Here is a 22432-nt window from a genome sequence, read left to right as displayed (position 1 = left end):
GCCGCCGGAAGTTGCCGAACTCAAGGGAAGGCGCCCCTGCGGCCTAGTGCGTGAGGAGGAGCTGGTGAGCGAGAGCTACTAGAGCAGCTGCGAGGCCGCGTTCAGGCCGCCCTCCTCCGTCCCGTCTCCGTTAGCCATGTCCGACTTCGACGAGTTCGAGCGGCAGCTCAACGAAAACAAACAAGGTGAGCGGACAAAGGGGCGGGTGGGCCGAGGGGGTGGGGGAGAGAGAGAGAGAGGAAGGGAGGGGGCGGCCCCCTTCGACATTGATGGCTCTCTTGCGTCCGCCACACGCTCTTCACGACGGGCCCTGAGCTGCCGTGGAGTGTGTGAGGTGGGGGGCGGCTAAATGGTTCTCCCATCAACGGTGGAGACCCGTGTTAGGCCGAAGAGCGCGCGTGTTTGTGCGAGGCGACGGGGGGAGGGGCGGGTCTCGTGTGTCCGGCCACTTCTTTCCCCCTCTCGCTTTATTTGGCGGGAGTCTGATCGCGGGGGTAACGGAAGCGGGGGAGGGAAGAGAGGCAAGGAGAACCGTTGGTGGCCCTGCGCGCGCCCTTAACGGAGTGGCGCGTGGCGGGGCTATGGAATGCGGGGAGGGCTCTTTCCCTCTCGGGCCACTTTCTGCCCGATGAGGCGAACTCTGGGAGGGAAGGGACCTTGAGTCCGTTTTGTTCACTTTCTTGGGGAAAGAGAGAGGTTGCCTAGTTATTACACCGCCGCCCCGCCCCCCCAACTTTCCTCGCTTAGTTGCCTCCTACAAAGGAAGCACATGATGCAGCCTTTACGCCGCGTGGAGCAAAGCATACCGGTGCCTGCATGAGCCCCCGACTTGCAGGATGATGGAAGAAAGGAGGGCTAAGTAAATAAGTAACTGGTTCTCCCGCCCACTCCCAGTGCAGGTTTTGCGTTAGGGAAGGTGGGTTGTAAACTTGAGAAATGGGAGGGGAATGTTCTGTTCCTCTTGGTGAGTATTCCTCCGTGCTGAGAGGCAGAGGTTGCGCAGGGTTTCGGAAAGGAGGCTTTCCCAACCCTACTTGGGACCCATTTCCATGTATAGCATGATGTGTTACCACTGAGCAACACCCTTCTTCCCTTCCTCTCAAAACTTTCAAGTTTGTGGGTTTTCTTACTCTTTTTATCTCATCCTTTAGGGAGCTGAAAATAACATATGGCGATACCCACACACCCCTTTTGCCCTCACAACAATCCAGGGATGGGTAGATGAGGCTGAGATGGTGACAGGCCCAAGATTATGCTGTGAGCTGCTTCACTGAGTGGGGATTTGAAGCTGGATCTCACCATTCTGATGTTAGCAACTATACAACTTTGGCTCTCACATCTCTTGTCTCTCTTCCCACCTCTTACTTATTTATCCTGGCCTTCCATAAATCTCATGAACTTTCCTCACAACCATGAGGTAGTCTGTGCTTAGAGTGAATTACTTGCCGAAGGATCCAATCTCCAGTAGCCCTCATCCAGAGCTGTCCACTACACCACAGTGGCTGAACCACATTTTTTCTTTTCCCTACATCATAGAATCATAGTTGGAAGGGACCCCGAGGATCATCTAGTCCAACCTCCTGGATATGAAGCTGTCTGTCCCTTACGGGGAATATGCAGCTGTCCCTTACAGGGATTAAACCTGCAACCATGATGTTTTCAGCACCACACTCTAGCCAGCTGGGCTATCCAGCCTTTCCTCAGTCCACTAATTTTTTTGGGGAAAGTCCAGATTTACATACAACTCAACCACCACACATTAATTAGATTCCCCCCTTCATTACTTATACTAAATTCACTTGACCTGAGGAACACCAGCGCACACACACAATTGGTTGCTAGCCTAATGGAAAATACTGTGTCAGAGGAGATTGCTGGCATTTCACTTTTCTTGGTGAGAGGAATCCCCGGTCCTCTGCCTTCTGTCTTCTTGGAGTGGATCTCTTTTAAAACAAGCTGCTTAGCATGGACACTGAGTAAAGTATTCTTTCCTTCTTCGGCTAATTTTTCAACCACCTCTGCAAAATACCTTACCCCATTTCTCTTCATTCGGCTCTTTTCTCCACCTTTTTACAAATCTTAGCTAATTAGGAAGGCCACATCACTCTCACTTACCTGAGGGTATGAGCACCTATGAATCAGTATCTTAGGCACAAGTCCACTTCTCCATATTGGATCCCCAATAGAGATACATGTTGGCTCCTTTCTCGGTAGCATTGCTTTACTCTTGCATATTTTTGGTGGTGCTTCCTGCGATGCACTGGGACAAATACAACACAAAATGATTCCCTTAGGGCAGGCATGGCCAAACTTGGCCCTCCAGATGTTTTGAGGCTACAACTCGCATCATCCCTAGCTAACAGGACCAGCGGTCAGGGATGATGGGAATTGTAGTCCCAAAACATCTGGAGGGCCAAGTTTGGCCATGCCTGCCTTAGGGCAAGGCACTGCCAGTGGTCTTAGCCTGCTTAACCAGGGTTTAGGGACGATGGGAGTAGCATTCCAGCAACATCTGAAGGACCACAGGCGGCTCCTTGATTTAGGCAGCACTTCCACAGTATTTACCAGTAGTTCATAGCCAAATGTTCACATGAATAAAGACTGCAGCCTTGAAATGCAACTGCAAAAATTGCCTGCCTGCATGGAAATAGAAAATGCAAGCTACCAACATTTGTAAGGCATCTCTGCCTGATTGAGGGCTGTTTTGTTTGCCCCAGGTGATCAGACTAGTTGCTATTTGCAGGCATGGCATAAGGTGGACCTTTTTGATATGGCATGCCTTACTATCATACTAATCACACAGTCTTAATAGAGACGTGTGCACTCTGGAAATTTCTTAGGATCTGATTTGTCCAGACTCTTCTAATGGGCTGTATGTGATAATGTCATTCTAATTCTGAAAAAGGGCATGCAAACGCAAACTCACTCTGTCTACGGTAGTTTACTAGGTAGTTGGATGTAAGTAGTAGTTGATCACTGCTATCTGTGGCAAACTGTATAAGCAACTGTTGTATGTACAAATACCAGTTATGTCCACAAATTCCCTTGCAGCAGCAAGTGTTCTGCCTGCCCTCTGACATACCCAAAGCAGCTGTAGAGTGGGGGTGGGGATTTTCCTGACATTTGCTTTTCTGCTGGGGCAATTGCTGCTCAGCCCCAAGGTGGGGCTGCACTTTTTTACTACTACAAAATAACAAGCTCCAGTTATCTTTTCCAACTTCAGCCTTGGAGCAGACAGTTGTCATTGACTGCACAAGATCAAAGACCAATATCTTGACCTTTGAGGGAGGGACAGGGTCCTAGTAACCACAAACTTTTTGTTGGCTATCAGTGTCAGTCAATATGGGCCTTTGGTAGTGGTTCCCAGTGGTGAGATGGGCCTTCCCTGGGAGCATAAATTTCCAGCAAGGGACTTGACCCCTGAAGTACGTAGTGTCTACCCTAGCTGGCAAGACCTGGGTAGGTTGAATGCCATCTGACAGCGTCCTTACTACCCAGTTATCTCAGTTGGATTTGTGAAGGAGGAATTCAAAATTGCTGCTTGGTGTGTGACTTCAGGAAGTGATCAGAGATCCTGTTCTATTCCTTTTCTAAGGCTAATGCAGGATTAGTATTCAAATCTGCAGACACACACAATAATAGGCTATTTGCCTTTGACAATGTGCAAGGATATTCACAATTTCATCTAACAATATATTTTTGATGCTGGACTGGGGACCCCAGAAGATTGCATTCATTTAGCAGACATGAGGGGAAACATTCAAAAAGTTCAAAAAAAGTATGAAATGATCTTATTTGTATTTTGCCTTGGATCTAGAATCCCTAGCAAAGACTGTGTGGGGCAGAATGTAGGGGTGACAGGGCCTCAAAGGAATGCTTTTGGCTCATAAATGCCTTTTGAAGAAAGCCATTTAGCACTACATTTTGCACTAAAACCGCCCAAGGGAGGAATGGATACCTGCGTAAAACAAAGATGAGTGATTTGGATTGATAGCCTGTGGCAATAGGAGAAAACGGGGGTCTTCTCCTTGGAACTTCAAAAATAAGTGTTGGTACCACATCACTGTTTTGTTTGTTTTGCTTCCTTGCACAGAAAATAAAACAGAAGCACTGCAGATTTCACCTATATGGACCTCTGCTTTGCATTAGTTTTCCCAAGCCAGAAACCCAAACATTCCTGTTACCAGAGAGCCTTAACACCCCCAAGCCTTGCATGATACAGCAACAGATGTGTCATTACAAACACTGCTTTGTGCTGGTCATTGTACAACATTGCTCTGTATTGTTCCCTTCCAGCACAGCTGCGTGAGTTTTCTCTAGTGTCCAAAACAGTTCTTCATGTCACAATTTGAATTCTTCTGCTTGATGTTGGTGTGTTAATTCTGACTTGCTTCACTCCAAATAAAAATAAACAGTAGTTCCGGTTCCTGAAAAGAAGCATCTTATTTGTTGGAGCCAGTCTTGTGCAGAACCAAGAAAACGTTTTTGTTTCTAGGAGACAATAGAAGCTGAGGTAGCCAGGCATTTTATCTGTGGCACTTCATAATGCTGCTCACCCTTTTACCTGTTGTGCAGCATTAAAATAGGGCAGGGGTATACAGTGGTGCCTCAACTTGCAAATTTAATCCATTCCGAAGGCACCTTCGTAGGTCAAAAAATTCGCAAGTCGAAAAATGCCATTGGAAACTCGATTTCCCATAGGAATGCACTGGAAACGGAAAAATTCGTGAGTCAAAGCAACCCTATCTAAAAATTTGTAAGTCGAAAAATCCCTATCTAAAATAGCCGCGGTTTCCTTTTGATGTCGAGACATTCATAAGCGTGCGGCCATTGGCCACATTTGTAAGTCGAAAAATTTGGTTGTCGTTCGTAAGTCGAGGTACCACTGTAAATTTCTGGGGCTTAAGAAGAAACTCAGATTCTGCAGTTGGCATGATTTATTTAACTTGTAATAAAATATGTAGAATTATGAACTGCTTCAAGTACTGAAGGTGAAGATGAGAACATTCAGAAGGCATTCTAGATGAGGGGGTGCTGTGGAGAGCAGTAATCAAGACAGGCATCTGGCTCAAATAATCTTTAGTTTTTCAGTTTTTAGCTAAATGATAGATGATGGCTGCAGCTTCTTTAGTTGCTGTTTTTAAAAAATGGAAAGCAGAGATGCTTGGAATATGAACAACAAAAACAGCACCTTACAGCATTTTCTTCCTGGTGTATCCTTTTCAATCATCCAGTTCTTCCTTAGAAGAGTTGGCAGTCTCTGATTTCATGCATTTCCTTTAAGAGACCCATCAAGGACAGTTTTAACTTCCCAGAGATTGGGCCGTGTTAATTCCTTGAGCATCAGGATTTTTCTGTCCTCCAAAAGAGCCCCAGCTTGTTGGGTTTGGGTAAAAAGTGATCTTGAGATAATCACACCTTGCTAAAAATCTTGTCATGCATGTTAGCAATGAGAAACAAGAAAGAACCTATCCTGCCTCTTTATAGGTTCTCGCTGACCCCTTTTTCCAAGGGCAGTTAGACTATTGCCCATTGTCATCTACAAGTGTGGGCAATTTAATCATGCCTTTTATAGAGAATGGTAGGTGCTGAACTTGATTTAGGGCAGACATGACTTTCTAGATATTAAATTCCAACTCACATCTGCCCTAATCATCATGAGCAATGGCCAGAGATGAAGAATTTGTAGTCTGGCAACATCTGAAGGACCACAGCTTATCCACTCCTGATTGAGGAGATGTACAATACAGGCACAAAATATCATATCCCAAATCCTTGTTAAGCATAGGCACAACCTATCTACAAAAACACACAGCCTAACCAGCCTGTCAAGTTTATTCTTGGCACATGGGGGCTTTCTGACCCTATTTCTCATTAGCAGCCGCCACTATTGCACTGGATGAGTACCTGCTCATGAGGTATGATCCATTGCTATATAGCAGGAGTGGCCAACTTCAGAGACACTGCGATCTATGCAGGCAAGAACGAGCCATCTCAGGAACAGTTTCTTCTCTAGAGCGATTTTGGCCTTAAATGGAAAGCCTGGACTTTGAAGTCATCTTATTTTACTTGTTATTTGTATTATATTTACTGTTTTTAATTAGGTTTTGTAATTTTGGATTATGCGGAATGCTTTATCTGAGTGGATGTAGCAACCGAGTAATTTCATTGTTCCCGCAAGGGGACAATGACAATAAAGATATCTTATCTTACTTTCAAATTTCAAATCTGGCGGTGATCTACCCCTGTTTTGGGGGGTTCAGTTCAAAAGTTGTTGAGCTTGGGGAAGGAACAGGGGCCGCCACTAACCTTCCGATTCTCCATTTCAAAACTCAGGCTTACCTTCTGCAACAATAGAGGGCAGCACAGGGAGAGGGGGCAGGACTGGCGATCAACCACGATCTACCAAAGCCTCACAGGGATCGACCAGTAGATTGCGATTGACGTGTTGGACATCCCTGCCATATAGCATTTGCGAGTTTGGTAATTTGCAACCAGACAAGACTCCGAGAAATGGGTCTATCAAGTTACATCACTTAAAGCATTTGCCTTTTGAAGCAGTGGCTGTTAAGAGTAACCTGGGGAAATGCAGGCTTGGTTTCTACATACCACACCTTTCCAATTTTATGAGAGTATATTTGAGTTGATTTTCCTAGGGAGAGTGGTAACAGTTTGTGATAACCAGAAGTGTGACCTCCATTCCTATGTTGCAACCATTGACATAGCAAGCTCTTCTCTCGTCTTTAGAACGCGATAAAGAGAATCGTCATCGGAAACGCAGCCATAGTCGCTCACGGAGTCGTGACAGGAAACGCCGTAGCCGCAGCCGTGACAGGCGCAACAGGGATCAACGCAGTGTTTCACGGGATCGCAGGAGACGCAGGTATGAGTTGCAGAATGAAGAGCTTGGGTTTTCCTTGTGTTTCCACTTTTTTGGGTCCAGCAATATGCCCAAGCCCTGGACAAAACCTTAGATGCATAAGATTCATTGGGACAAACTTAGTCCTGCCTCATTCATTTTCCGTTATCCATGAAGAAGTTGTTCTTAACTGAGCAGACCTGTCTTAAGAGGCTCTCTCACCCTTATGATGGAACATAGGAATTTAGACTTTTTGCTGAAAGAAGCTCTTTGCAAACATCACGGAGCTTTTCAACCCTTTCATTCAAAGCTTCCAAGTACCATCTCTGTTTTTTTGAGATGCTGATTATTTATAAAGTGCCTGATCAGGATCTTTACATAAAAATACTGTAAACTGCCTCTGCATGGAGACCTACAATTTAACTTCTGTTGTATGTACTTCAAAATCATGATTTGAAACATGTTAGTAGAAGAACAAGATGGTGGGAGTTCATATGGGAAAGAAAGCTTAAGGCTCTTTCTGGTATAGAAACACTTGGGATTGATTAATTTTTAGAAAGAAAGGCAGTGTGAATTAGCAAGTGGCAGAAACTTGGATGATTATAATGTATGGCCAGCAAGGGTGAAATTGAAATTCAGTTCAAGGGAAATGGCAATTCTGCGCAAAGTAAATTGGTTGATTGTATGTACCATTTCCTAGGAAAGCCTTATATTTAAGTGCCACTGAAATGAAAAGAAGCTGTGCCACAGCTACATAGGAGCACACAAGACTAGTAGAGGCGATGTATCCAATTAATCATTCTTAGTGTGCATTGTAGGGTGTGTGTGCATTGTAGGTTGGGGCAGGATTACAGAATTTGGCAAACTGTTGGGGAGCAAGAAAGAGGAAGGTTGCACTCTTGACTGCATATGAGAGTGGTAGCGAAGCACTTCGGGGCACAAAAGCAGATTCATACGGTGACAGCTTCTGAAACAGTCTCTGTGCGTGCGTGCGCACACGCACACAGAGTTCCTCTCTTAGTGACTGAGATTGGAAAGCACCATAACTGCTCTACAGCTAAAATTGCTGGCTTGGTTCTGTTGCTTATTTGAGGCTGACATTTGTTACTCAGGTTGAATACAATTTAAATACATACTTATTTTTTTAAAAAAGGATTGTATCTGTTTTAGGTTTTTGTCATTGTTTGCCAGTAGATTTGATTCTCCTTGGAGAAATGGACAGGATAGAAATCTTAAAATTAAATAATATTCTCATCTGCTAGTCACTGCACATCCATTTTCTTGGCTCAGATAAGTGTTGCAGCCCTATCACCACTGTCTGCCTTTGCTCTGTGTGTATATAATGCAACTATGAAAGTCTGAGAACTCCTTGATTAAGGTCTTTGAAAAGCTCAGAATCTTATTGTTCACGGATGGTAATAAAGCACTGGTTTATTCCTGCTGTCCAACATCCTCTCTAGACAGATGCACTGTCTAGTGTAAGTTTGACTATTCTCTCTCCCTTTTTCTTAATGAAGTTACAAAATTATCTGTTGCAGCATTAATAGATCAGTGGTGGTCTCTGCAGATCCCTCCGATCGACCCCCCCCAATTGCCATACGCTGTTGTTTCTTGGACCACAGTCTCTGTCAGGGCACATGGGGCCCTGCTGCTGTTACTGAGTTGGTTACCTGGGCCTGTTGTATCCACCAGGAATGGTTACAAACCCATTTTGTTTCTCCATTTTCAGATCACCCCTAAGCCTAGCGGGTCCCCTGAGGTGAGTATTGCTACTTCTTCCTTGTGCTGACAGGGTTGTCACTTTCCCCATTAACGGAGGCAGCCTTGCAATCAGATCTTGGGTGCAGATACAGTTATCACATTCAGTGCTGGGATTCATCCTGGGGGTTACTATTAAAATGGATCGGCCCTGGAGTCTTCTGTCAGGATGGATTTGATTTAAATCAAATCAATTTAAATCACGATTTAAATCACTAGTCAGCAAGACTTGATTTAATTTTTTTTCCTTTTTTACAGAAAGACTCATTCTTGCTGATATAATCTTAATATTTACAACCAGATGAAGGTTTTATTTTTGGAATAATAAATTTTCAGAGTAGTTTTATCAAAAATTACTGATTTGGTTATACTATTAGAAATGCATAGGCAGATAATTATGAAATTATTGTGAAGTTTAATGAATTAACTGTTTATATTTGCACAACTTTTCTGCTCTTCTTTATTGGAAGGAGAAAATAATCATTTCCTTAATAACAATTTAAACAATTTATTTAACTAAAGCAATAATATTATAGCATGTGTATCCACGTTTGTTAACGGATGTGGTTAAACTTAAAAAAAACCAAAACCTTAGTCTGAATTTTAGCACACATGAAAAACTTAAAACAAATCATTTCCTGATGAATAGCCTCAAAGAAATCCATTTTTAATTTTTTTTAAATCTGATTTTTATCCATCCTGGTCTATGTAGATCAGACTTCCTCAACCTCTGCCCTCCAGATGTTTTGAGACTACAATTCCCATCATCCCTGACTAGTGGTTCTGTCCTGCTAGCTAGGGATCATGGGAGTTATAGGCCAAAAACATCTGGAGGGCCGAGGTTGAAGAAGCCTGATGTAGATGGTGTCCCAAACTGAAACAAGTGTAGAGTTGACATGACTGGTACATTAATCTTCATATTACATTCAACAAAAGCCGAAGTGCTCTTTCCATTTCCAGCTGACCTTTCCTCCCTGTCTTCCTTCCACAGCCGTTCTCCCAGGCATGAGAAAAAGAAGAAGGTTCGCAAGTACTGGGATGTTCCACCCCCAGGCTTTGAACACATCACTCCCATGCAGTATAAAGCCATGCAAGGTAGGTCTGCTTGATGTATTGTAAAATAGTGTTATATCTTGCAGCTACTTGAACATGTTCCTCTACCATGCAAATTAATGGAAATACAAACTTGTGTTGACCTTTGGAGGTTCTTATTTTTCTTCTGAAATGTTCTCTCAATTTCAAGCATGCATCTCCCTCCATTCCTGAAGAAATCAAATTGAAGTCAGATATTTTCCCTTGGTGGAAGAAGAACTCTGGATCAATTTTTCTCACTACACAGCTAGGCCAATAAGTGGGCTTCACTTGGTTCTCTTTTTGATTTTACATTTAACCTATATCTCTGCTTTAACTGGGAACAAGTCTCTTAACATTGCTATATGAATGTTAAAAACTGCCAACTCATTTATCTACTATCTGAATCTGGATCTCTTTTTCTCTCCTTGATTCTGGTACTTGAGGTTGTGTTCTGCTATTACACTTACACAGACTTATTCCTACAACTGTGAGTGCTAAAAACCTTAAATTGGAATTATCAGCCAATTATAAAAAAGAATTCCTTTGTGCTTGGAAGCTGCTTAAAGACTGCATATTGTCTTACCTGCTTTTTTTGAAAATGATATTTTGTCCTTCCAGAAATAGAGAAGTAACTTGTTAGACTTTTTGTGATTTCAGAAAATTGTTTAGTTGCTAGGTCTGACCCCTCCCCACCCCCCTTAATGGCATGTCATTTGTTTATTATCATATAAACCACTTGGAAGTCACTTAGGATAAAATGTGGTATACAGTATAAGCAATAAACATAATTTACTTGTGCCAGTTCCTTTAAAAAGTGAATGCTGTGTAGTTTTGTTATCAGTCTCTCCAAATGAGTGATATGCCTTGTGATATTTCCAACTGAGAATCTTCAATTTGTGACAGCTAGTCTTGTTTTCCCCCTTACCTAGCTGCTGGGCAAATTCCAGCTACAGCCCTCCTGCCAACGATGACCCCTGATGGACTGGCGGTGACCCCCACTCCTGTGCCAGTAGTAGGCAGCCAGATGACACGGCAAGCCCGGCGTCTCTATGTGGGAAACATCCCCTTTGGAATCACTGAGGTACTTGCTTGTTCCTTCATATGTGCCTCTGAACCCACTGGTGTATTTTATCTCTTGGGTTGGGAGTGTTGAAAGGAAGATTCTTTGCCGAGAATTTTGGGGGAATAAGTTCATAGTGAAAACAGCCAGGTGAGGCTGAATTCAGCATTCAGATCTCTTCATCCTGCTAACAGGGCTCCAAAGTGGAGTCAGGACAATGCAGCAGGTGCCAGAATTATGTTGGATTGTGACAGCCACGAAAAACCACTCCAGTGCTCATAGCTTCATCTTTCTTTAATCACTCTTAAATATTTCTTTATGAGAGATCATGTTTTAGACCAGGTATTTTGGAATGAAAGTGTTAACTGTAATGCTCTTCTCTTTTGGAATTGAGTAAATGATAAATTCTTCAGTCCTTAACAAAGGTGAGGGGAGGTGCTGTAGGAAAGAAGTTTCATGTTTTCTCTCTTGTTCAAAATGGTAGGGTGTTGAGGTTGGTAATTTGGCTGCAGAGGCTTATAATTGCTATTCTATTTTTGATGGCCACATTCTCTTCCCCCAAGTACATTAGTTGCTTCTTTCACGGTTTACCAAGTGTTCAGGTGGGAACGAATTGTTCCAATATTACTGTGGATTGGGATATTTGCTTTATGTAGTACCAAGCCAGGTGACTCCCTTGAGCCTTTGCAGTTTTATTAACTTAAGAGTTAGAGCTATGCAGTATTCCAGCATTGCTTCCAGTCCTCCTTTTTCACTGTCCAAATCTGTCAAGGGACATTACTGTGTGACACAGAGGAAATGATTTTATTTCCAAAAGGGCTTTACATTATCTGCCATAACATTTGAACTGAACCAACTGTAATCCCTTTCCAGAGCTCTTAATTCATATCCTTCTTCTGCACACATGGTATGCCTCTGGCAGAGAAGACCAAATATCTGGAACAGAGGTGGATTCAGAGTAAAGAAAAACAGCTATTTGGGTGGAAATGGGAAATAATAATATGTAATCCTATACATACTTTGAATAAGTCCCACTGAATTTAGTGGTGCCTCTGGGTAGACTGGTATAGAAGTGCACTGTTAGTGCCTAAATGACCAGGGAATTAAATATGGGTGGTCGTTATTTGAATATCTCTATATAAAAAAAAGACCAAAGAGTTGTTTCCATTTCTTTTTAAAGTGGATAATGTGTGGGACTGCAATCCCCCCGTAGCCCCAAAGTTTGCTACCATCGCAGCAGGCAAGTAGGCAGTTTCGCTTTGTAATCCATTTGTGATCCTGAAGGCCTTTCTAGTGTGTGACATAAAACCTCCTCTTTTCCATTCTCTCCGTGACCCCCAATAGGAGGCTATGATGGATTTCTTCAATGCTCAGATGCGCCTTGGTGGCCTTACCCAGGCTCCTGGTAACCCTGTCTTGGCAGTGCAGATAAACCAGGACAAGAACTTTGCATTTTTGGAGGTGAGTTATGGCATGTACAGTTAGAGGGCCCTTCAGTTGGATGTGATTCGAACATGCAGAATATGACAAGTTTAGAATTTCACATAATCTGTTGGTGGATTGTGAAGATTTTATTGAGGAAATTGCTAGTTTCTAGTGATTGTGGAAAAACCTAAAGCGGCTTTATTTATTTTTTTATAAGCAAAGACTCAGATGCTGCAGGTTTTTTTGTGAGTCTTCCAATAAAATTGGTGTATTTTGGAAAAGAAAGTAGATGTAGGATTAGCAGCCATCAATCCATGTTGCCCTTTTCTGCTCTGAGCTCTGCCTTTAAAATCCTGCATGCTTCTGATCTCTGAAGTTTGGCATCAGGGAGGCAGTGCAAGACAGGAGTGCCTGGCGTGCTATGGTCCATGGGGTCACGAAGAGTCGGACACGACTAAACGACTAAACAACAAAAGTACAGGTGACTGCCCTCTAGAAAATGGGTTTTGCTCCCCAAGCCCTCTTAAGACTGGGGTTGGGCCAAGCAAAAGCCATGGTCAAACAAAGAATCACAGATATAGAAAGACAACAGGACTGCTGTGAAGATGCCCCGACTATAAAATAGGAGAATCAGAGAGATATATAGCCGCCCCGGCAGCTTACCTCTCCTTTCTCTTAGCCAAAAACGCAAGGAGGGCCTTCACACTCGCCAGAAGCTTGGCCCTGCCCTTGCCGGTCCTGGAAGGATCCTACAAAAAAGTTCCATACGCCCAAAGACTCTGTGCCTGTTCATTGGGAGAAATAGGAAGCCCAGAGCATCTATTTTTTAGAAAATTTAGATGTTCCTTCTTTGAAGAAACCCGTAGGGAGATCCTTGATTCCACGCTGGTGAGGCTAGCTGACCTCACAGAGAAGCAAATATACATATGTATGTTTTGTCCTTTGGGAGCGTTTCCTCAAATGTGTTCTAAAAGCTGGTCTCTGACCGTAATAAATTATTCATTCATTCATACAGGTGACTGTTTTCCTGTGCTTTGGAATAACAAAACCATCAAAACAGCTGAAAGTTTACATCCTAGCAATTGCATAATTTTGATGTTCTGGTTTTAAAATTGGGAATTATAAGGAAAAGTTTCATAGGAAAAGAATTGGATTCAGTTTTTAAAAGGGAGGATTCAGTTTTTTAAAGGGAGTTTTATGGCAATTAGCTGAAGCTACCTCCTGTTTTAGAAAATAGTACTAAGCTTGCATGGGGAGAGTGGATTCAAAATTGCTTAGTTTAAAAGCCTTGGTTAACAGCACTGAGTCAGATTACTTAGTAATGGGCCTTGGAGTTGTGACTGAAAGAGCTCACACCAGTGAAAAGGATAAAGAACTGAATTACACAGGCAAGGATGTAAACTGGGCATGCTGTATTTGGAAAGAGATTTTTTTTAAAAAAAAGTGTGAATAGAGCCACTATTCATGGAAGTGTTGGAAAACAATGGGATAAGAGGTCAATTATATTTTGCACAGGAAAGTGGGAGAGGTCAGGAGAGAGTCTGACTAGGCTTTTCTGGGTGCAGGAGATTCTGAGCAATGCCTTGCTTATTTATATAGATAACATAATTTTTTGTTGTGGAATTTGCTCTTGAGTGCTCTACAATGTGGGACACACTTGGTGGAAATCCCATCCATTGTATGCATGCAGAGTATACGACTTAGATAACAATTTGATTCTATCACTTCCACAGTTTGTGTACTGACTGTTTAACTCCTTTCATCGCATGGGTGGAATTCTTCCCTTAAGAACCCCCGAGCCAACATAGTTTCTGTTTGTTTGTTTTTGCTGCTGCAGTTCCGCTCCGTGGATGAAACTACCCAGGCTATGGCTTTTGATGGGATCATTTTCCAGGGACAGTCGCTGAAGATCAGACGCCCACATGATTACCAACCACTCCCTGGCATGTCTGAAAACCCTTCAGTCTATGTGCCAGGTGAGTATACTAGATGCACCCTGTGGTTTTTTAAAAAATAATTTTATTCAATTTTTCCAATCAACAAACAAAACAAAACAATAATTTTTATACAGTTCATCTTAAATTCACCCATCTCATCTTGCTCTGCCGAGCTATGACTTCCCTCCCTCCCTTCAATGATGTATAGATGGTATTTAACACCAGTAAAATTGGCTAAAATGTATAGAATGAGTAGTAAAACATGCTGGAAATGTAAAGAGAAGGATGGGGAATTTTACCATATGTGGTGGACATGCGATAAAGTTAAAAGATTTTGGGAAATGATATATAACGAATTGAAAAAGATTCTTAAATATACTTTTCCCAAAAAAACGGAGGCATTTTTCTTAGGAATTATGGGAGGGGAGATTATGAAAGAAGATCAAGTATTGTTTATGTATGCGACAACCGCGGCTAGGACATTGTTGGCCCAAAAATGGAAACTTCAGGAATTACCAATGATCGATGAATGGCAGATGAAAATGATAGACTATGCAGACTTAGCTAGACTGACTTGCAAGATCCGAGACCAAGGAGAGACAAGGTTCCGAAAAGACTGGAGTAAATTTGTGGACTATATGGAGAAAAATCGTAGAAGTTTAAAAACACTTGCAGGATTGAAATAAATCCTACGAATTGACTGAAATAAAGACAATAAGGAACTGCAAGATAGGAGTTAATAAGAAAACCGTATGAAAGTAGATGCACCCTGTTAACTAAGGAAGACCAAAGGGGATGTGATTTACTGGATGAGACCAGAGCCCATATAGTCTTCCCATAAGCATTTGATCTGAAAATGTGACTGACACAAAACCCTTTCAACAGACCATGTTAACCCTTTCCCCACAGGAGTGGTGTCCACAGTGGTTCCAGACTCTGCTCATAAGCTGTTCATTGGGGGTCTGCCAAACTATCTTAACGATGATCAGGTGAGAAGCAGTTTCTTTCCTCCTTGCCCCCTTCCTCCTTTCCATTTAAGTGTCTTCATTTTATGGAGAGCCACTCTCCTTAGCTCAGCACAGTGCTGTGTGGGTGGCATGCTATCATGATTGTATGCACGCACCCAAATGAAGCCCTCGTAGCTCACCTTTGTTTTTCCCTTGTCCTCTGCCTCTCAGGTAAAGGAATTGCTCACTTCTTTTGGACCCCTGAAGGCTTTCAATTTGGTGAAGGACAGTGCTACTGGCTTGTCAAAAGGTTATGCCTTCTGTGAATATGTGGACATCAACGTCACAGACCAGGTAGGACCAGCCTCTCTTCATGGTACTCTCTTTTTATTTTTGCTCCGCAGCAGCTCGCCGACCTTCCCGTGGGATAAGGGGGGTTCTTTGTCCTTTGAGCAGGTGGGGTGTTTTTTTCTCTCCTCCCCTCTAGGGGGTGCCAGCTTTTCTCTCCTTACAGCACAGCTGCTGACTTAGCGGCAGACACCATCGAGTTAGTGTTCTGATCACTTCTGCTTTTTGTTCCCCCCAAAAAAACAACAACTCTCCCCGAATGTTAGTCGGAGAAGGCTTCGGCCTTTTTGCGAAGACCCCGGCCGCCGTGCCCGACCGAGAGCCGGTAAGAAGCCCTCCCCTCACCAGCCAGGGAAGAGCCGGGTCCGTAGCACATTTCACCTGTCCCACCCCCCAACCCCGACCCCAAGTGAATTCTCCATCCCGCACTCTTAAGAATAACTGTGTTTCCTTTCTCTTGCTGTGCTTTGTGTTACAGCAGGAGGAGGTGGAACAGGCCCTTAACCTGCAGACATGCTCTGCTTGCTAACTCCAGCAGGAGTTGTTAAATGCAAGTTTTGGCATGTGTAATGATAAACCAAAGGAAAAGCACCCCGGTTTTCCCCTTGCCCCTGTTGGAGAGGGGGGGGAACCTGTGGTGGAGAGGAAACACCCCACAAATCCCTATAGGGTTCGGAGAGTGTCGGTGGTAACTTTGCATGCTGAGCGTAAGCTCTCATTTCTGGGTTGATCTCATAAGGGTTATGCATGTGGTTTTCTTTCATAATTGAGTGCCTCTGTTAGTGTGTATGGATATGTGTCTCTATATACTCCCCACAACTGCTTCCCGTCCCGTGCATTCTTTCTTCCCATGTGTTACTTGGGAAATGTGTGTTTTCCCCATGCTCCTCTGGTCTCTCTGCATTCAGGAGAAAGCTGTGAGTTTTTAGCAAGAGCTAAAATCTTGGTTCAGACATACAGAATTAGATGGTGCTCCTTTGAAAAAAGAATTCTCAGGTATTTAGAAAGGCATCAGAAGCAGAGGAGAATTTGCCGTGTTCACTGAAAGTAGGGTGACTAGCAGCTTATTTAAACTGTAGGAAGGTAGATCTTTGTTAGACGCTATTGGGATAAATGTCTTGTGAATGTGACTCGGCAAGGAATCTGGGGTGATTGCTTTCAGGCCTGTTTTATAACTTTGGGATGTCTGGGGTCTGGGTACACTTGTTTGAAGTCTCCCTTTCCTCTTACTGTACTCTCAGTGTCATCCCTTCCCTAATGTGTACTGTTTGTCAATGTGGTCTCTCCATGTGTGAGGCCCAGGGCACTTGCCTCATCAATTAATTAATTAATTAATTAAATTTCTAAGCTGCCTTTTATCTGAGGATTACAGGCAGTTTATAAGAGCCTGTCCTCAGGACAATGTGTAAATGGCTTTTTCAAAGTACAATTCAATTTTCCGGATTCCGTGTACTAGGACTCTCAACTACTAAGTTCAGTTTTCAGCCTAGAACAAATAATCCTAAATAAGTTTGGCTTTTAAAAAAAAGCCAAGTTCTCCTGCGGTTATGAAGAGAAGCTTGAAATGGTTAGCAGGAGAGAGAGTAGCTGAGTACAGCCTGCTGTGGTCAAGAATGGAGCTTTCAGTGTGGCTTAGAAAACACTTCTAAGTTTCTGTACTGTAAGGTTTCTAGATGTATGAATTAGCTTTAATTGATGCTGACAGCACAGTCCAGTGATTGTTAACTTAGCTCTGTTGAAGAGAGTGAGATTTCTTACTCTCCAGTCGTGCTTGAAGATTGCATCCTGAAAGTGCTGATCCAGGAGTAACTGCTACCATACCGTTCTCTGAGGCAAGGGAAAGTTAATACCCAAAGCTCTTGGGAGTTAAAAGTACACCCATTCCCTGGCACGAAGAAGTGATTCATGATGGATGGCAGTCTGCAGCAAGGTGACATGTTATCAGTTCATAATGTTGTACACAAAAGTGAGGGTTTGGCAAGAAATAGCATTGCTGAAGACTATCCTGAAGTTAACTTTTAATTGGTTCACATAAAGGTTCCCTCCCCTCATTTATTAAAAATCAGTGTTTTTGGATGCAAGAAGAAATATTACATAGAATCTGGCCAACAAAATATTAAGAGTAACAGGATCTGGAGTGTGATAGAGAACCCAAGAATCCAGTGCTACACTTAAGTATCTCCAGAATTCAAAAAAGATCTCCGCTCTCTTAAAGTGCTTAATGATTCAGTTCACAGTGAGTGCACTCAGTATAAGCTTGCTTTAGTTGCACAACTATTCTGAGAGGTGATTGCCTACTCTCACTCCCCTGGGATGGGACTTGAATGTCAGCTGTGTCAGTTTGTCTCCTGGTGCCATTTGCTCAGGCTTATAATTTAGACCCATTTTACAGATGGGATGCTGACAAAACTGGATGTTCTGAGCCTCAGCAGCTCCAAAGTTTCCAACTTCACAGAAATTTAATATATTTGTTTCTGAGCTATTCTGTTTCCAAAATTCAGAATTTTCAGAGAGCTGTGAAAGTCAAGGTCTTGGGTGGCATACTGCATTGTGGGGGAGGGCAATGTAGGTTTAGGCCATCTGAGTGAGTAAGTTGAAGAACAGGGGTGGGTGGGTGCCAGTAAGCTGGTGTGCAGGACACTGGTGTCCTGCTATTTTTGGTACTGGATACTGTGTCTAGTTGCTGCTCTGGCTGCTGATAACTTCCCACACACTCTGGAAGACAGAGAGAGAGAGAGCTAATTGTGCCCCTTTAAAATGAAAGTTGAGATTCTGTAGAGGTTTGACCCTTATGTATGTTTGAAAATTGCACAGTGCTTGGTAATAAGTCTCTGGTTGTGATTTTCCAGGCAAGCTCATGAGGCACAACCAAGGTGGGATTTGATTTGAATCCTATTCACAAAGACAAGACCACTGCTTCATCCACTGGATTGTTCCAAGCGGGTGGGGGTGTGCCTTAAAGCCTGGACTCCTCTGTTCACTTGCCATGTTTTGCTGTATGCCTGAGGCAGATGGCTCTCTGTGGCCCCCATGAGTGGAAAAGGGATTGCTCAAGCTTGTACACTTGCGTATGAGACTAGACGGGAACATAAACATTTCCTTGGTGTTAGGCCCCTGTTGGAGGAAATTCCCTGGTAGTTAGGCCCCTGTTGGAGCTGGCTTAGTGAGGGGATGCGCAATTTAGAAGTATGTCAGCGACTACAGAGCAGTGGAATTCACATTTTGGAAAAAGAACGGTCTGTCTAGGCTAATGACATTTAGCTGAAGCTGAAACCTCACCTCTGCACTTTCTCCTTCATGCAGACAGTCCTTGTTGACCCACTTTAACCCCTTCCAACATTATGGTCTTTTTTTCACCTTGGTTCTGTGCCCATTTTGGGTCCCAGCAGGTAACTGAGCTAAATACGGTATTAATGCCATGGCAGTGCAGTTCAGGTAGGAGTCTGGTTGGGGGGCAAGGAAGAAGTCACCTTTGCGTGTGTGACTGTGTTGATGTTTTAGAGGTGGGACCAGAGGGTGGATGGGTATGTGGCTGGTGGCCTTGGAGGCACAAGATTTGAAGTGTCTGGATTCACTTTTTTCTGCCCTCACAGGCCATCGCGGGCTTGAATGGCATGCAGCTGGGCGACAAGAAACTGTTGGTGCAGAGAGCCAGTGTCGGAGCCAAGAATGCTACTCTGGTGAGGAAGGAACTGAACTGCTGGGTGGTGGGAAGAGGGAGAGGATAGGACTGGTGCTGTGAAAGAGTAAGGTTTCTTGCACATATTTGTGGGGGGAGGGGGTTCAGGAAGGTGCCAAGTGGTTCAAGAAGAGTATGTATTATCAGTGACTAGAATATGAGAAGACTGTTGCCTTTTTGTTCTGCTTGTGAGCTTCCCAGAAGCATCTGGTTAGCCACTGAGAAGCAGGATGCTCCTTTGGTCAGATGATCAAGGCTCTTTCTTTCTCTCGCTGTCTTTTTTGTAAGGGTCAGTCTCTCTAGAGCAGAGACATGATTTCTCAATTTGGAATGCAGGGACCTTCCCTATGTCACTAAAACATATGTTCAGATCTCCCTCTGTGTAACTAGGGCAAAATACTGTCAATCTGTCAGGGTCCAGTTTTGTCCTCATTCTGGTATGCAGCAGATCTGGATCTTTGGTGTGTGGCCGCAGTACATGTGAAGGACTCCTGGTAAAATGTAAAAATGTCATTAAAAAAAGAGGGTTAGTGACTTTCTGCATTGATAATGACACACAACCACCTGCATTAGTTTTATTAAGAGAATGTGGGATTGCACTCTTGTCAACTGATGTACTTGAGTTATATATTGGAGGAAGAGTTTGCCCTGAGAGGCAGAGCTTTAGAACCAGAGAGAAAGTTCCCAAGAACCACATGCCAAAATCTTCATATATCTGATAATACAAAGGATGACTTCAGCTGCCACCCCTTCCTTTTATGCCAATCCTTAGAAACTGCTAGAAAAATCGTACTAATCCTTAGAAACTGAGCTGCCCGCTGTGCTCTAAAAGGCAGAATTTCTGGGTTTAGTGGAAGGGAAACAATGTCGGGGCTCTGAGGCTAGGTCTTTGTGTAGAATTGTTCCATGGGAGGATGGAGTTTTGGCAGCAGTGGCATGGTACTCATGTCTGTTTCTTATCTCTTCCCCACAGAGCACAATAAACCAGACCCCAGTGACTCTGCAGGTACCGGGCCTGATGAGCTCGCAGGTGCAGATGGGTGGTCACCCCACGGAGGTGCTGTGCCTCATGAATATGGTGCTGCCTGAGGAGCTGCTGGATGACGAGGAGTATGAGGAGATCGTCGAGGATGTGCGCGATGAGTGTAGCAAATATGGTGTTGTCAAGTCCATTGAGATTCCCAGGCCTGTTGATGGCGTTGAGGTGCCTGGCTGTGGCAAGGTACTTAGCAGTTGCTCATATTCATATATTCTCTCTCTCTCTCTCTCTCTCTGTGTGTGTGTGTGTGTGTGGCTGGGTGTGGGTGTTCAGATGAGTTTAGAACAGCAAAGTGGATAGGAACAAAGGAAGTTGCAGTCATGTCAGATAAAATGCTGCTGTTGCTAAACATTGACTTAGCACTAGTTAGAAAGGGGAGGGCAAAGTGGATGGATTGCTGAAGTACAGTGGTACCCCGGGTTACAAAACTTCGGGTTACAGACTCTGCTAACACAGAAGTAGTACCTCGGGTTAAGAACTTTGCCCCAGGGCGAGAACAGAAATCACGTGCTGGTGGTGTGGCGGCAATGGAAAGCCCCATTAGCTAAAGTGGTACCTCAGGTTAAGAACAGACCTCTGGAGCGAATTAAGTTCCTCACCAAAGGTACCACTGTAACATTTGCTGCTAGAAAGCTCCCACTCTAGCAGAAATACATACTTGTACAAAGGCGTGTCAAGATTGGATCACAACAACGCAACTTGGCAGTTAACAAAAAAGTTAGGCTTTGGTGATCCAGAAAAGGGGTTGTGGGTTCCAAGTACTGCAACTCTGACTCCTGCCACTGCTGATCCTTCTGGTATTCCCTCTCCAAAGCAGGATTTAAGAGGCAGTGGGTTGTGTAGTACTTCTGTTGACTCTTGAAAGTGCTAAAGTATAATTGCATTTCATTCTAATCTGTTGAGTGGACTTAGGAGCCAGAACTCTTGGAAAGGTGGAAAAGCTTGAAATCTAGTTTGATGCCTTAAGTCAGTGTTAAAATCTTACTGCCACATCAGAGTTCTGTGGTACTAGACTGATATAAAACCAATCAGTGCAAATCTCTTATTACTTTGAGAACTACAAAGCTGTGGTCAGTTTGTCAAAGAATGGGTTGAGTTGTTTCAGCATAATTAGCCAAGAAAATAGATTAGTTGCAGTCAAGAAGCATTCCATGAAGGTTAGGTGCGTTGTGACAGCAAAGCTGGTGGCTCAGCTACCTTCTTCATGCATGCCCACTCTTGTATAATATAATATAATATAACATAATATAATATAATGATGATGATAATGATAACAAAATGATGATAATTTATTATTTATACCCCACCCATCTGGCTGGGTATGCAGCAGGGTTCTGGATCCAGATCTTACTCCTCCAGTTGCCCATCCCCACAGCTGCCTATGGGTGCAGTTTTAAGTGGGGTAGGTATACTATTAATTCTCCCCCCCATCCTTCTTGTAGATCTTCGTGGAGTTCACATCTGTCTTCGATTGTCAGAAGGCCATGCAAGGCCTGACTGGGCGCAAGTTTGCGAATCGGGTCGTGGTGACCAAGTATTGCGACCCCGACTCCTACCATCGCCGAGACTTCTGGTAGCCCAACCCTGAGCCAGGCATGGGGGGTGGGGTGTTTTAAGGAGGCAGGGGCAGCTCGCTGGCCGGAGAGGCTCCTTTAGCAACATAGCCTGTTTATATTTTATGGCCAAAATCTCCTGTATTTTTTTTCCTTCCAATTATCCCAGTCCCTTCCTTTTATATCCCTGCCACCAGCTCCCTCAGCCCGGCCCACCCCCTCGGTTTCCCAGTGATGGTTACTCTGTAGTAGAAATGTTGTCTATTCCCCCCCCCCCAATATCCCCATCCCACTGTGATGTTTCTGATTTTTTCCTAAGAGGAGTTTTGCTCTAAAAGAAGATGGGCCCGTTTTGTTGTCTTTTCCTTTCCTCTGCGCTGTGTGTATGGACGACTATTTCTCTAGCATTGTCTCTCATAATTAAACATTTTTTCCAATTCCCTGGTGTCACTTGGACATCTGTTCTTTGTTTCTAATCCACAGTTGCAAGTTAATAAGGGTATGAGAATACCCAGCCCTTGGCCATAGGAAATTGCCTGGTTTATGTATAGATTTAATGCTGGGTAGTCCCAGGAACAAAAGACAGAGCAAAATGATAAATCTTAACTTTGGATAATTCCTTCTAAAGAAGCCAGCTATATTGTAGATTAGTATCTGTGTCTACCTGAAGAATTAAGGCAGCATTTTGTAATTAAGAAACTGGCTTAATCTACCATTAAAGGTAAAGGGCCCCCTGACCATCAGGTCCAGTCG

At 43.6% G+C, this 22432-nt stretch overlaps 1 protein-coding gene across 1 annotated transcript; it reads left to right on the top strand.

Moving 5' to 3' along the window:
- U2AF2 (U2 small nuclear RNA auxiliary factor 2) lies at nt 1-22119 on the top strand. The gene is made up of 12 exons (XM_035135494.3): nt 1-185; nt 6748-6883; nt 8589-8618; nt 9609-9712; nt 10621-10772; nt 12096-12212; nt 14014-14152; nt 15023-15102; nt 15292-15414; nt 19002-19088; nt 20061-20309; nt 21569-22119. The coding sequence occupies exons 1-12, from the start codon at nt 137-139 to the stop codon at nt 21701-21703; spliced, it is 1401 nt and encodes a 466-aa protein (XP_034991385.1). The 5' UTR covers nt 1-136; the 3' UTR covers nt 21704-22119.
- The last annotated feature ends 313 nt before the right edge of the window (nt 22120-22432 follow it).

The sequence above is a fragment of the Zootoca vivipara genome, chromosome 12 (assembly GCF_965207765.1).
Source record: "Zootoca vivipara chromosome 12, rZooViv2.hap1.1, whole genome shotgun sequence".
Taxonomy (NCBI): Eukaryota; Metazoa; Chordata; class Lepidosauria; order Squamata; family Lacertidae; genus Zootoca; species Zootoca vivipara.
Note: the sequence above shows the minus strand (reverse complement) of the source record. Positions and strands in the feature narration are given on the sequence as shown.

Excerpts from the sequence above, each read along its gene's own strand:
- U2AF2 (XM_035135494.3), top strand. The coding sequence starts at position 137 with ATGTCCGACTTCGACGAGTTCGAGCGGCAGCTCAACGAAAACAAACAA. Across the intron at positions 10,773-12,095 it reads TCCCCTTTGGAATCACTGAG|GAGGCTATGATGGATTTCTT; the intron begins GTACTTGCTTGT and ends GACCCCCAATAG. Across the intron at positions 12,213-14,013 it reads AGAACTTTGCATTTTTGGAG|TTCCGCTCCGTGGATGAAAC; the intron begins GTGAGTTATGGC and ends TTGCTGCTGCAG.